The following is a 15633-nucleotide window of genomic DNA, read 5'->3' as shown; positions in this document are numbered from 1 at the left end:
TATTCTTTGTATCATTCTTATCACACACTTATCCTATTAACTTTTATTGTAGTTATTTTTGTATAAGGCTTTTTCCTTTTTACTATAATAAACTTGAAGGCAGATGATATCTTATTTATGTTTTCATATTTGATTGTCCTATCTTTTACAGAGTATAGCATATATAAAAGGTACTTTAAATTATCTTTTTTTTAGCTCTATCAAATTCACTAATCAAATTTATTAAATATCTACTATGTTAAGTCACATTGGATACAAATAGAAAAGAAACAGTCCCTGCCCTTGAGTAGCTTACATTCTGTCAGCGATCAACTTGTCAGTTTTGCTTCTCTATTTGACACTGATCACCACCTCATCTGAGCTTCTTTCCTCCCTTGCCTGATACTGTACTTCTATTTTCTCTTGCATCTCTTACCACTCCTTTTTTCTTCTCTATTCTTCATCTCACCCCTAAAACATGGATAGTCTTCCAAGGTTCTTTCTTTAGGTGTCTTTTTGTAGCACTCTTCTTTGTGTATTTCATCCATTTCCATAGCTTCAAATATCATCTCTGCAAATGACTCATGTTCTACAAATCCAGCTTCTACCCTTCCCCAGATCTCCAAGTCCCACATCTTTTTTTCTTCTTTTTTAAAAATTTAGAATATTTTTCCATGGTTACATAATTCATGATTCCCTGCCCCCCCCTCCCCACTTTTCCCTGCCCCCTCCTGGAGCTGACAAGCAATTCCACTGAGTTATACATGCACCATTCATTGTTTAAAATCTATTTTCATTTATTCATATTTGCAGTAGAGTGATCTTTTAACATCAAAACCCTAATCATATCCCCATTGAACTATGTGATCAATCATGCTTTCTTCTGCATTGTTGTTCTCACAGTTCTTTCTCTGATTGTGGATAGCATTCTTTCTTCTAGGTTCCTCTGGATTGTCCTGGATCATTGCATTGCTGCTAATAGAAAAATCTATTACATTCAATTGTGCCATAATGTATCAGTCTGTGTGTACAATGTTCTCCTGGTTCTTCTTGGAGGTCCTTGCAGTTCACATGGAATTCCTCCAGTTCTTTATTCCTTTCATTATAATAATATTCCATCACATACTACAATTTATTCAGCCATTCCCCAATTGATGGACACCCCCTAATTCTTCAATATTTTGCCACCACAAAGAGCACAACTATAAATATTTTTGTACAAGTCTTTTTCCTTTGGGTTATAAACCCAACAGTGGTATGGCTGGGTCAAAGGGGAGGCATTCTTTCAAAGCCCTTTGCACATAGTTCCAAATTGCCCTCCAGAATGGTTGGATCAATTCACAACTCCACCAGCAGTGTATTGGTATCCCAGTTTTGCCACATCCCTTCCAACATATATCACTTTCCTTTGCTAGATGGCCAATCTGCTAGATGTAAGGTGGTACCTCTGAGTTGTTTTAATTTGCATTTCTCTAATCAGTAGGGATTTAGAACACTTTTTCATGTGCTTATTGATAGTTTTGATTTTATCATGTGAAAACTGCCTATTCTTGTCCTTTGTCAATTGGGAAATAGCTTGATTTTTGGCAAATTTGACTTAGATCCTTATATATTTGGGAAATTAAACCTTTAGAAGAGAGTTTTGTTATAAAAATGTTTTCCCAGTTTGTTGCTTTCCTTCTAATTTTGGTTATATTGGTTTTGTTTTTACAAAAACTTTAAAATTTGATATAATCAAAGTCATTCATTTTACATTTTTCACTGTTCTCTATCTTGCTTGGTCTTAATTTCCTTCCTTTCCCACAGATCTGACAGGGATACTATTCTATGTTCACCTAATTTATTTATGATTTCACTCTTAAGTCATTTACCCATTTTGAATTTATCTTGGTATAGAGTGTAAGATGTTGATCTAAACCTAATTTCCCCCTTATTGTTTTCCAATTTTCCCAGCAGTTTTTGTCAAATTGTGAGTTCTTGTCCCAAAAGCCGAGGTCTTTGGGCTTATTGAACGCTAGTTTACTGAGGTCATTTACCCCAAGTCTATTCCACTGATCCACCCTTCTGTCTCTTAGCCAATAACATATTGTTTTGATGACCACTGCTTTATAGTACAGTTTAAGATCTGGTACTGCTAGACCCCCATCCTTTACATTTTTTTCATTATTTCCCTTGATATTCTTGCCTACAACCACCTCAGCTTCTTAACCCCATTAGCTTATAGTTGTTGACTGAGCAAGTTCTACCATGAATTCCCAGTAACAATAATATGGTTCAGAATATGCCAAATTCCCTCCACAAGGCTCCAAACATCCCTGTCCTCACCACTTTTCATATAATCCATTTTGTAGCAAAACTAGTTATCATCCTCCAAGAGAATAGACTTTTCAAATCTGGTCCCCCATTGTTTAAAGTTTCTTTGCCTCCCTACTTGGCCCTTTCCAGCATTGAATTCACTTTTATTCTCAACTCCCTTTGCCCATTTGTCCTGGTGGGAGAGTTAGAATAATCTTTGCTCCTCATTACCATTCCTCAGTAATTTCTCTTCCTAAGAGATTTATTCCGTCCATATGTACCACCAATCAAAATTCTGGTTGTTATTTTCTACAAACCTCCAGGATGCTTCCCTTCTTTCCTTAATAAATTCAATACCTAATTCAGTCTCTCCTCACCAACTTCTTTTCTCATACTAAGGGCTTTCAACATACATATTGATATTTTTTGCAATAACCTAACTTCCCAGTTCCTCAACTTATTAATTTCCAATGACCTATTTCTCTATCCCATCTCAACCACTCATAAAGGTGATCCATACCCTTGATCTTGCTGTCATCCTATTTGACTAGCCCTTGCCCTTTTGTCTTAAGAGTGTTACCTAGAACATAAGGACTTTTTTTTTTTAAAGGAGGAAAGAAATTCTCTTATATGATCACAGTTTATTGGAATTCCACCTCCCTTGTTGCCTTCCAAAATCAAACCCTGCTCTCTTGCCACACTATCTCCAGTCCCTCTACTTACTTCTCTCCTGGCGCATCACTCTTATACTAGCTACACTTTTCTCTCTTTCCATCTTGACACCATGTTGAACCAGTTCAACTATACACTGGCCTCTTCTTTTAATAAGGCTCTTTTGCCTCCTTATCATATTTTCAGTTTAAATTCTCCTAAACCTCAGTCTTGGGGCCACTCACTACCCACAGTCTTCCATGTACTGAATGCGTGAATACATATACATTCAGCAGCATGTATGTAGCAGTGAGAAGAAAAATCATGAAACTGCTGATTGGGTCGACTGCAAATGTTTTATATAACCTCACTTGGACCTTCACTGCTGCTGGGCAATCCTCTTAATACCTCTTTAATGAACTCACTCTCCCACTTACCACAGTGGCTCTTCTCAACCTTTTCACTCTTCCTTAAACTTCACATAGTATCTATTTTATTTCTAGTTTTTTGCTACTACAAAAAGTAAAAGGATACAAACATTTTAATGCTTTTTCTCATATAATTCTAAATCATTTTCCAGAGTAATTAGATCAGTTCATATATACACTAATAATGTATGGATGTGTTTTTCTGCCCTGCACCTCCACCCTTATTCATAATGTATTTTATCATCTTTTCTCATTAATAAGTATGAATTGAATCTTCATTTGCATTTCTCATTGTATGAATGATTTCCTCCCACTGTTTGTGTTTGAGAGGGAATGAAGGAACTGAAGAGAAATGTAGTTTAAATTAGTGGCCTGCATTTTTGTGATCATTGTGGCCTTTGAACTGAGAAATGGTATGCTAGGTAAAACATTACCTGCCTTGAGGGTTTTTTTTTCCACATTGCTCCAATGAGGAAAGGTGATTTATTTATCTTTAATTATAATAGTTATTATTAGCTGCCCACAATATTTCACATGTTTTAATGCAAGATTGTTATTGGTAAAGCATCCTATCCTGGTCCAAGATGGGGTTTGTATCATTCTAGGATATGTACCACTTGAGAAGTTGGAGGGTAACATGCTGTGTTTGTCTATTTATTCCTCTTGATTTATTTTCTTGTCTTTCAGTTAAATCCAAGTGTCAATGTATTCCAACGGAAATTTGTCAATGAAGTTCGAAGATGTGAAGAAATGGATCGTAAACTCCGTATGTGTCCTCTTGGCCTATATTAATAAGTATTATTTTTTTAAGAGTATTTTTCATGGTTACATGATTTGAGTTCTCTCCCTCCACTTTTATCTCTCTCCTCCCAGAGCTGTCCAGAAATTCTACTGGGTTATACATGTATTATAACTCAAAACTTACTTCCATATTATTCATTGTCTTAATAATTCTTGAAGTGAATTATTTAATCTTTTTTTAAGAATAGTTTTGTATAACAAAGGAAGACATTAGCCCCACCCCACCTCAAAAAAGAAATTCTTATCTATTTTCTTGAGGTTCACATTCAGAATATATTTGTGTTATGTTATATACATATATATATGAAGTATTCCTTACTGGATACCATGCTTTTGAGAATATTATACTCTGAATTAAATACTACGAAGTTACTTTGTCATTGTACAGAGGATGATATAGTAGTTTGAGATAAGTCTGAAATCTCTAGGAATTCTGTAAATCAGACCCCGTATCCTGTAGTCCTTTATTGGATAAAGTCTATCATGAATTTTAGGCAGTAAAGTATCCTTTCAATATGAGCTTATTGCTCTTCCTGTTTGTTACTCAGAAGGTGAGTCTATTCATACTCCACCCTTAAATAGCAATAGTCATCACTGAGCACTGAACAAACATTGCTTTTATTTTGATTTTTTTAGTTCTTGGTTTTTTGAAAAGCCTTTTCTTACCCTTTTGGTCTGTAATTTAAATGAATAGAACTGATCTATTTGTTTTTCAAATTGATTGAAACCTTTTTTTATAGGAACCAGTTTTACTGCCATATGTACTAAGGACTTTATTCATTTATTTATTTTATTAATATGATTTATTAATTAGTATCTCAGCCCCTCCTCTTCCCCACATCATAGAAGGTATAATCTGGCAAACAAATGTGAAACTATATATATATATATATATATATATATATATATATATATATATATATATATATATATATATATATATATAATTATGGCATTTTTCAGTTCATTCTCTGGAGGTAACATTCCCAAGTTATTCTTCAAGTATTAAACTTATAGCTGTATATAGTGTTCTCTTATTTCTGCTCATTTCACTGTTCATTATTTCATGAAGTTTTTTAAAAACCAGCCTGCTTATTACAGTGCAGTGGCATTCCATTACCATCACATACTACAATATGTTTAGCCATTTCCCAATTTATGAGCATCTTCCCAACTTCTAGTTTTTTGCTACCACAAAGAGCTGCTGTAAATATTTTGGAATACTATGGACTTTATTTCAATAGACATTTTTTTTCTCTGAACTTGATTGTCTAAACAATATTGGTAAGCCAGAATAATCTTACATTTAGGTCAGATTCACATAGGTTAGTTATAGCTTACCACTTGATGGTTTAGTAAGTTCTTACCTCACATCAGCTCTTAGAATTAGTTAATGCAAGTATCATTATTTTCAATTATAAATGAAGAAACTAAGGTTCAGAGGCTGTGCTTTGCCCATAGTCCTACAACTAGTTAGTGGCAGGGACTTGATAACAGGTCTTCTGATACCATATTCAGTCTTCTTTTTATTCTATTTAAAGAGCCAGTCTTATTGATTCTTTTGATGGTGATGGTATTTTAGTATTCTATATGGGTTCTATCCCACAAAAGGTAGAAAATGCATCTGAGATAGTAGGATGTGAACTATATGCCTGTTGTGGTTAATGAGAATTAGCTGTGCTGAAATGGAGCTTTTTATGAAAGGAAAAGAATGTGAAGAAGAAACTTATTTTCCCCCCCACTTCTCTTGAGTCAGAGCATCATTAGAATCTTCTTAAAGTGCTGAGATCTTTTTGGTTTGTGCATAATATTAGCTATGCCAGGCATATACAGCAGATGGGCAACAAATGTTCTCATTCTGTCATTTTAGGGTTTGTTGAGAAGGAGATAAGAAAAGCCAATATTTCTGTCCTGGACACAGGTGAAAACCCAGAGGTGCCTTTGCCCCGGGACATGATTGACCTAGAGGTAAACAATCTTTTGGGAAGGTTAAGTTCCTTTTGGCTATCCACAGCTATTATTGGGGATAGAGCAAAGGAAATCTCAGTCTTTCCTTGTCTGCATGATATTTAGATAGTAATCTCCCAGGACCTTGATCTTTATGGTGTCTAATACAGGAGTGAAATATTAATATGTTAATTTTAAATGTTAATATTTTGAGAGTAGATGCGGGACATCTTTGAACTGACAATGGACAATAAATATACAAGACTGAATCCATTGAGCATACAGGGCAAACATACTGACTTTAGTGGTGAGTTAACATATCCCTTTTCTTCCTAGGCAAACTTTGAGAAGATTGAAAATGAACTGAGAGAAATCAACACAAACCAGGAAGCTTTGAAGAAAAACTTCCTGGAACTGACGGAATTAAAATATATACTACGCAAAACTCAGCAGTTTTTTGATGAGGTCAGACTATTGTTTGTTTCTTTGAGCAGCTGACGTTTTACCTGCCACAAGTGGGCCATATTTTATTCTAATGATTATTTTCAGTTGTTTTATCGAAAGCAGTGCCACTTTTTACACCTTTTTTTAGTTGGAAAAAATTCAGATTATGTTCCATTTTTCATGTAGTATGTAGCCAGCCATTTTTTTGGATATTTTGTGTATTTTTTTTATTTTTTGCAGTTTTTCATATTCAGAGTGGGATGAGGATATCTAGAATAGCTAGTGGATACCATTCCCTGTAAAATTCACATACATATTTTTTAAGGTAAGTATTCAATTTAGGTTAGGGCCCAGAAAATAAGGAAAGGTTAGCTACAGCATGGAGGTACAACAGGTTAATTTTTCTTAATCCATAACTTTTTAGCTGTTGCCTATCTCCCACCAAAACTTGAATTATTTTATTTTGTGCTCCTTTGTCATCTTGGAAAGTTTATAACGATTACACTCATATATTTAATTTCACAAGTATTTTTCTTTAGGGTGTGTGAGAATTTGGAATATCTGGAAGTTTTGAAAAGGACGTGTTTGTAGTTAGAATAACAGTTGCAGTTGATGATTTTCTGACCCCAGAATCTCCCATAAATTTCATTAAATGAACTTAGGGAAGAGATGGGAAAAAACCCCAAGTTAAAATTTTAGGTAACTAGGCTACCAGGTGACAGCTTGCTGAAGAAAGAATTGGAAAGAATTTAGAGTAAGGAATTTTAGAAGAGTTACTATCTTCCAGTCTGCCCTTTGGGTATTTTTCACATCCAGTATGGGTATTGTTTCTCTGGCAACCTGAAACATGGTTAATGTTCTTGCCCCAGCAGGGCTTCCTGACATCAGCTGAGATATAAATGTTTCACAAACTACTTTAGTCACCCTTTGTATGTCTTAACAAAGAATTTTCTTTGGGTGGTGGTTTCTCTTTTGGACCACCTGTGCCATGCTAGAAACTTGGCCAAATATGTAAATTTAGGACTTTACCATCAGCAGCTGACACATTTTGAGCTCAAGAATTTCGAGTTCTGCTTTTCACTTCTCTCTTAGGAGCTCACTTTCCAGTTCTGTCTGGCACAGAAAGAGTTTGCCCAAGATGAGATAAATTCTTCAGAGTAGCAAAGGGCTTTGGCTCAAATTGGACCTTCCTAATGTAATGGAATCTAAGATTCCAAAATTTAAGTGCCTCTTGTTTCTGGGAGGCAGAACCTGGTTTTATATTAATAGAGGTTTTGTTGTGATCGTTCAGCTTGCTCACAGACGTGAACTTTTGAGGTTGACAGTAACTTCTCTCATCAATCCCACAAATTATTGCATTTTTAAAGGGTGAGGAACAGTGAGATAACTTCTCTCGTAATGTTTAAGTCCTTTTGTAAAAAGTATGCTTAAGTTAATTTGATCTGATTTACTTAATGCCTGGCAAATAGTAAGTGCTTAATGAATGTTTTATATATTTAATTTTCCAGTGCATGGTTACTGCCTTAACTTCATTATAAAATAAAGGCAAAAGTCTTTGAAAGACTGGGGGGGAGGGGGAAAGAGTTAAATCCCTTCTGTGCTAATGTATAAATTTTTCTTTTTAATTAATTATTTTAAGAGTTCTAAGAATTCAAAATACATATGGGAAATAGGAGGTTCTTAAGTCTTCATAATACATTTATTTGTTTTTTAAACTCTTACTTTCCATCTTAGAATCAATATTAAGTATCAGTTCCAAGGCAGACGAGCAATAAGGACTAGACAGTTGAGATTAGACTTGCCCAGAGTCACCCAGCTGGTAAATGTCTGAGGTCAGATTAGAACCCAGGAGCTCCCATCTCCCAGGTTTGGCTTCCTAGCCACTAAGCCACCTGGTTGCCCCAAAATATTGATTTATCAAAAGTCACCCATTTTTTTCTCTTCACCCAGCAAAAACCAAAACCACTATTCTTTGTTTGTTGGCAGTGCTATTTAGCCTGATGCCTTAGCTATGGTAAAAATTCTCCAGATACTTTCAAAATCTCTCTTTGGTTCTCACTGTTTCAGAGCAATGAAAGCAGTCCTTTGGTGAGAGTTAACGCTGATTGAACAGATAGTATTGCATCTGTTTTTTTGTCACTAGTTTCATTGTGGCACCTGGCCTATAGTGGCTTAATCAAAGTTTTCAGGAAAGTCGTTTGCCTACTGTTATCCCACAGTAATTTTAGTTGGTGCTGCCATAATGAAAAACAAAGACCTGCCAAATAGAAGGCACTTTCTAATGCAGAGAGCACAGTTTGAAAAAAGCAGTAGAAAAATGGGCTTTGTTGGTTCTTTAAAAGGTTAATGGGCTAGGGTAATTCTTGAGATTTGTTTCATACCTGAAAATGTAATATTTGCAAATGGTCTATAGTTCTAGCAAGTTATTTGTGATATAGTAATATTTCACATTAATGAGCTAATGAGAAATGGCTAAGTCAAGAAATGATTATTCTGCTTTAGGCATTGGCTGCTATGGAAGAGGGAGAATGAGTATATATTAAATATTCTTATGATTTATGCTGATTACTAATTTGATTTAGCCATTTCTTGTCCAGAATATTTAAAATGGTCTGTTAATTATAATATCCTTTTCTTAGTCTTCTTGCTTATGAAGAAGAGTTAGAGCTAAAGAGATTTCTCTAAATCTTTTCCCATAAGCACCGTAGTACATGAAAGCATAAAGAAGACTGGAAAAGTAATGGTTAATGGCATGCAGATCCCTGTCTTCCTTCCCCTCTAATTTTTCTTTTCATCTGCTTTCTTTATTTTTCTTTCTCATCTATCATCACATGGGGTGAATAAGTTAGATGGTAAAATGTAATTCATTCCTTTCTCAATGTTGGTGGCAAAGAAAAGTATATACTATTGGAAATTGAATGTGCTGCTTATATTATCAGCTCCCATCCTGTTGCTGCTGAGCTCTTGCCATTCTCAGATGTCTCTGTGTTCTTTTTCTGGATTTGAGGATAGTGGTGAATCAGGTGACTCAGCCACTGATACTAGAAATGTTGTAATTAAAGGAACTAGATAGGCTCCAGATTAAGGATGTGTGACATTGTTTTAGGTGTAGATTTAAAGACCCACAGTAGTATTTGGTCAGCCAAATTTTCCACTAGACATGGTTTTTTATTTTAACTTTTAAAAAACAACTTGGAGACTTATAGTTATTAAACAAGAGAGGTCATAAAAACAGTGACTAGAACATAACTGAGTTTCTAGTTCATCCTATTTCAGCTCCATGATAAGTTTTCATTTCTCAACCTACATAATGTGTTGGATGAGTCCAGTTACTGCGTAATACTTTTTGTTTCTTCAGCTATTTCCTATGTTCATTTTCTTCACCAGAATATCTTTGTATAGATTCAGATGGGTTCTCTGTGAAGGGAGTGGAGGAAAGGAGATAGTGGTGGTGAAATAGTATGAGCAACATTTCAGTTTCACTGGGTTTAACTAAGCAGTATTTTTGAGAATTTTTGTAAGCTAAGGTTACAATATTGAACTTAAAATTTTTGAAAACAAAATGCTTCAGCATAAATTTTTTAAAATGCAATATCTAACAGTACAGGTCCTTTTTTTTTCTTTTACATTTTAAAATTAATCTAAAGTAGAATTTATATCATATAATATTTAATTGATGAGATTTTAACACACAAAGTCCACAGATTTATCTCTTGAATACAAATGGCAAGCTATGGAACCATTCTATTGCCCTGATTTCCCAAGTCTCAAAACATAAAGTCTGTCTACCAATTAATTTTAAGTGGTGATAATTTTTGTTTCCTCATTTTAGTTCCCAAAAGATTTTCTTTGCTGTTAGTCCCTCTAATATTATCATCTCATATGTTTTTTCCCCTTGGAGTGTCAAATTAATTTACTATGTTATAATCATAAGATTCAAAAATTGAGGCTTCCATGGTGCTTATTTAGCAAATTTGAATGGAAATCAGCAAAGCTTGTGGTAAAGCAAATAGTAAAACGATAAAATCAAATCTCTTTTAAAACAAAAACAAAAACCCCGACTATTCTGACTTCTTTAATTCCTTCCCCTTTCTTCTCCCATTCTTCTGCCAGCCTTTCGGTCAAATAAGTTGAGTAGGTGTGTGTATTAGTATTTGGTACTACCAGCAGTCAAGATAAATGCATGATTTCATTTTATGGTCAGCTTCTTCTTTGTGATGGGAATGAAAATCTATAGGATTGACTCTATGGAAAGAATGAAGGATCTAGGTCTAGGACATCTTCATCTATCTTCCCATTTCATTGTATAAATTGTAATTACAGAATTCATTTTGAGATTGATTGTACCAATCCATTAGTTGGATATTGTGCTTCCTTCTATATTACTGTTAATTTAACTTTCATGTACTTGATTTGAATCAGTGATCCTATCTCAAGTTGTGTGCCCAAGGATCTTCAAAACTACAGAACTTCCATGAGCCTCTGAACGTATCATGATTTCAAAACTTGATACCTTAGTAGAAGGTAGGAAACTTCATTATGAGTTTTTAGTTCTTATTCCTCTCATAGGGCAGATACTGTAATAGTAAAAGGGGATTACTGTGTTTTAGGACTTCCTTGCCATTTTGTATTCTATTTTTATGTAAGGAAGAAAGATACTTTTAAAAGCATAAACACAGTATTCCTTGGCTTTGCCCAAAGCTATCCTTAACAAATCCCAAGAACTTGATGGGTCCGGAAGCTCTCAGACTCTGCTTAGCTTGCTGGTAAGATTTCTTCTGGTTTGTATCTGCAGAACAGCATTTGAGAGAGTAACATATGCTTTGCATTCCATTTCTAAAGAGCAAGCACCTCCCTATAAGCCAAGCTTTGCCATAAGTAAAACTGTAAGCATGAGAGCAGCCAGAAATACCTGTGCATCTCCAGGTCACTTCTGATCACTGCCCCAAAGTATCTTCATTACTTTATGTCACTCTCTAAAGGTGTTCTCTGGTGCTTTCATGACTTACTTGGTGGAAACAGAAAAAAGAGGGAAAATGGCTTCTGCCAAATAAAAGACTTGTACATGTCACCATCATGTGATATTTTTTTCTTCTTTTTCTTATCTCTCAAAATCATTTTCCCAGATGCCTTGCTGGGACATTTACGTGTTACCTCTTGTTTTTCCCTTTGTTCTCTTTCTTTCTTTTCTGTGTGTTTTTTTTTTGTGTATCTTCTTTTTTTTCATATTTATTTTCACAAACTCATCTCCTGGTTCCTCGTTTCCTGCATGCCACTAACTATTTTCATTAGATATTAATTGATTTGTGAATTCAGGCTGAATTGCATCATCAGCAGATGGCGGATCCAGATCTGTTGGAGGAGTCATCAAACCTGCTGGACCCAAATGAGATCGGGAGAGGCACACCCTTACGGCTTGGGTAAATAACATTCCTGTATATCTACTCTACATTTAAGGTGTGTTCTTTCCCTTCTGTCTTAGAAAGTTTACGTAATAAGACTTAGTAGGGAATTTATCTGTTACCTGAATGCTATTCTATTATGAATCTGATGAGAATCATTGCTGACTCAGTTTCTAGCCCTTCTTTTCTTAAAATTTAAATTAATTTCTTTAGACAATTTATAACATTATTTCTTGGTTACAAGAATCATATTATTTCCCTCCCTCCCTTACCCCCACCCTTCCCATAGCTGACATGCAATTTCACTGGGTATTACTTGTATCCTTGATCAAAACCTATTTCCATGTTGTTGGTGTATGCACTAGGATGTTCATTTAGTCTACATCCCCAACCATATCCCCATCAACCCATGTATTTAAGCAGTTGTTTTTCTTCTGTGTTTCTACTCCCGCAGTTTTTCCTCTGAATGTGGATAGTGTTCTTTCTCACAAGTCCCTCCCAATTGTCCTGGATCATTGCATTGCTGCTAGTAGAGAAGTCCATTACATTTGATTGTGCCACAGTGTATCAGACTCTGTGTTCAATGTTCTCCTGGTTCTGCTCTTTTCACTCTGCATCAATTCCTGGAGGTCATTCCAGTTTCCATGGAATTCCTCCTGTTCATTATTCCTTTGAGCACAATAGTATTCCATCACCAACATATGCCACAATTTGTTCAGCCATTCTCCAATTGAAGGGCATCCCCTCATTTTCCAGTTTTTTGCCACCCCAAAGAGCGCAGCTATGAATATTCTTGTACAGGTCTTTTTCCTTATTATCTCTTTGGGGTACAAACCCAGCAGTGCTATGGCTGGATCAAAGGGCAGACAGTCTTTTAGTGCCCTTTGGGCATAGTTCCAAATTGCCCACCAGCAATGAATTAATGTCTCAACTTTGCCACATCCCCTCCAACATTCATTACTTTCCCTTGCTGTCATGTTAGCCAATCTGCTAGGTGTGAGGTGTTACCTCAGAGTTGTTTTGATTTGCATCTCTCTGACAGTTTCTAGCCCTTCTGATGTATTTGCTACATTGACAAAAACCCTTTCTGGTTCCTGTAGTGAATGAGTGAATCAGGAATCAAATCATGGCAACTTTCTTACCCATTCATAGCTGGTCTTGTCTGGTCCCAGGGCTTTTCTTTTAGCTACTTAATCATTTTAAAGCTGTCCAACCCTTAAAATGGAATAGCGCCTTTAATCTCTTTGTTTGTTTGTTTTTTTCCCCTTTTCACAGCTTTGTGGCTGGTGTGATTAACCGAGAGCGCATGCCTACTTTTGAGCGTATGCTGTGGAGAGTATGCCGAGGGAATGTATTCCTGCGTCAATCTGAAATCGAGAATCCTCTGGAGGATCCTGTGACTGTAAGACAAGGAAATTGTGTCCTGCGGAGTAGTTTTCTACAAAAGGGGTCCAGAATAGTAACAGAACACTTGGGCCATCTAAAGTATCCTTCTCAAAGAAGAGATCTTTATTTCTTTATTCTCAGTATGAGCTCCAAGAAGACCTCTCTCTCACAATTTCTATCAAATATATGGTATTTATAGGTTTTGAAGCTTATATATGACTGCAGAGAGGCTTCAATTGAAAATAAAAATTTTCAGTTATTTGAAACTTCAGATTTAGGTCCATATATCTTCTGTTACTGCTCTGGAACCTGAAGCAATTTGTCCTTTTGTAGAAACCAACTAAAAATCAGAATTCTGAATTGGTAGCACTGTTATGCTCCAGTTCAGATTACTTGACAATTGTGCTTCTATTTCTATTGAATTGATTTGTGTAGGAAACTTCAAAAGAAAAGGAAGGGCCCTATTATAGCTCTAAACTGATAAAATAATAGTTTCAGCTATTTAGAGTACTTCAGCTGATGAAGACTTCTTCTTTGACTCTTACTTAAACAAAAAAAATTGATTGGAAAATTGGGTAATTTTCTTTAATGAACTTTGAGATAGAAAGTTTTCATCTTTCATTTGATGTAATGATAAGTTCAAAATATTAATCTTGGATAGGGTGGACAGAGCTGTGTATTTCTGGTATTACAAGTAAAACATGTTAAATGCATAAGGAAAACAATCCATTATTCAGAAATAGATAAATAGCCTGGAGTTGGCTACTACTTAAAACGCCCATAACGCTATATTAATGAAAATGTTACCTTTCTGCTTCTACTTAGTATGACAGTTATTAAATCATGGCTTTGTTCTTCTGAAGAAGAAATGTTTAATCTGATGAGGTTTTAGGCTGAATCACTAAGCTGAAAATGACCCAAATGTTTATGCAACTTATTTTCTGCATTATGATTATGGTTATGGTTATGGTAATGGTAACATAGATGGACCACAGAGGCAATTTGCAGCCTCACTAAAGGCCATTATTATTAAGTTTTGGAAATATTTCATGCTGAGTTTAAGGTCACACCTAGTATATAACTATTCTTAGGAACATTCAGCCAAGTTTCCTCTGGCAAGGAAGAACAATATTTTATCAACAAATACAGGAAGGGGGTCTGGATATCTGTACCAGAGCAGCTGCACAAAGAATGTGCTCTCAATATCCCTGGAGAACTCAGAGATTTGAAACACTCCTGGACCTTCCTCAGCATCTAAATACCTTATTTCCTGATTTTTTTAGTACTCATAATTAGCTTAGAGTATAACATAACTATATGTCTGTGCCTTATTTCTAAAGTTAAGTTTGTGTGAATTATGGTCAACCACTTCATGATCTCTTAGTAGCTTTATACATTGCAGCTCTTTAGTATCTCTTATCTGAGAATGTTTAAACTCTTAAGCAAAAATTAACTCCTTTCCTTTTCTTTTTCATTATGGAAACAAGTAAAATGTTTGAGTTGAATGGGTAAATTATCTAATTAGTAAGTATCCTAGACTGCCCTAAGGACTTTTGCCCAATATGAAAATAAATAAAGATCAAAGGGAAAGATTTTTCAGTAAAGTTTTAAGGGTACAAGAGGTGATTAACAAACATGGTTACTACCCTTGTGTAGTGTATGAAGGAACTAGGAAATTATTGCTTCTTAGCTGCCAAAGAAACTAACTTATCTAGAAATTTTCATCAACATTTAGACCAAAATGAAATTTTGATTTATTTCTGATTTCTAGGGAGACAACGTGCACAAGTCTGTATTTATAATTTTCTTCCAAGGAGATCAACTAAAAAATAGAGTCAAGAAAATCTGTGAAGGGTAAGAGAAATGTACCCACCCAGAGGGATTATAAAGCTTCTTTAGTGTTAGTTGAAGATGAGTGAAATAGTAATTCTTTTTTAAAGACTCTTATCTTCTATCCCAGTAACTAAGACAGAAGACAAGAAGACAGAAGAGCAAGGTCTAGGCAAAAAGGGTTAACTGACTTGTCCTGGGTAACATAACAAGGAAGCATCTGAGGCCAGATTTGAACCCAGGTCCTCCCAACTCCAAGCCTGGCATTCTAACCACTGTACCACCTAGTTACCCCAAAATAGCCTGGATCCAAATTTGTTTTCCTTTGGATAAGACTATGTAATGCTATTGAGCTATTTAAATTGCTCTATGTCTCCAGGACTAGAGACAGGAGGTCCTAGGTTCAAATCTGACCTCAGACACTTCCCAGCTGTGTGACCCAGGGCAAGTCACTTGACCCCCATTGCCTA

At 35.4% G+C, this 15633-nt stretch overlaps 1 protein-coding gene across 13 annotated transcripts in view; it reads left to right on the top strand.

Annotated features, from left to right (window-relative positions):
- Nucleotides 1–15633, top strand: part of ATP6V0A1 (ATPase H+ transporting V0 subunit a1) — an 89149-nt gene that overhangs the window by 11033 nt on the left and 62483 nt on the right. For 6 of the 13 annotated variants that reach the window (XM_056816733.1, XM_003340310.3, XM_007482177.3 and 3 more), the window contains 6 exons: nt 4041–4119; nt 6025–6122; nt 6438–6566; nt 11862–11965; nt 13223–13349; nt 15105–15187. In XM_056816733.1, the coding sequence (XP_056672711.1) occupies nt 4041–4119; nt 6025–6122; nt 6438–6566; nt 11862–11965; nt 13223–13349; nt 15105–15187 (620 nt within the window). Of the gene's footprint in view, nt 1–4040; nt 4120–6024; nt 6123–6437; nt 6567–11006; nt 11070–11861; nt 11966–13222; nt 13350–15104; nt 15188–15633 lie in introns of those variants that run through there. The other 7 variants (XM_056816734.1, XM_001363576.3, XM_001363489.3 and 4 more) reach the window with 3 other exon arrangements.

Source organism: Monodelphis domestica, chromosome 2 (assembly GCF_027887165.1).
Source record: "Monodelphis domestica isolate mMonDom1 chromosome 2, mMonDom1.pri, whole genome shotgun sequence".
NCBI classification, from domain to species: domain Eukaryota; kingdom Metazoa; phylum Chordata; class Mammalia; order Didelphimorphia; family Didelphidae; genus Monodelphis; species Monodelphis domestica.
This window is presented reverse-complemented; position numbering and strand designations above follow the sequence as displayed.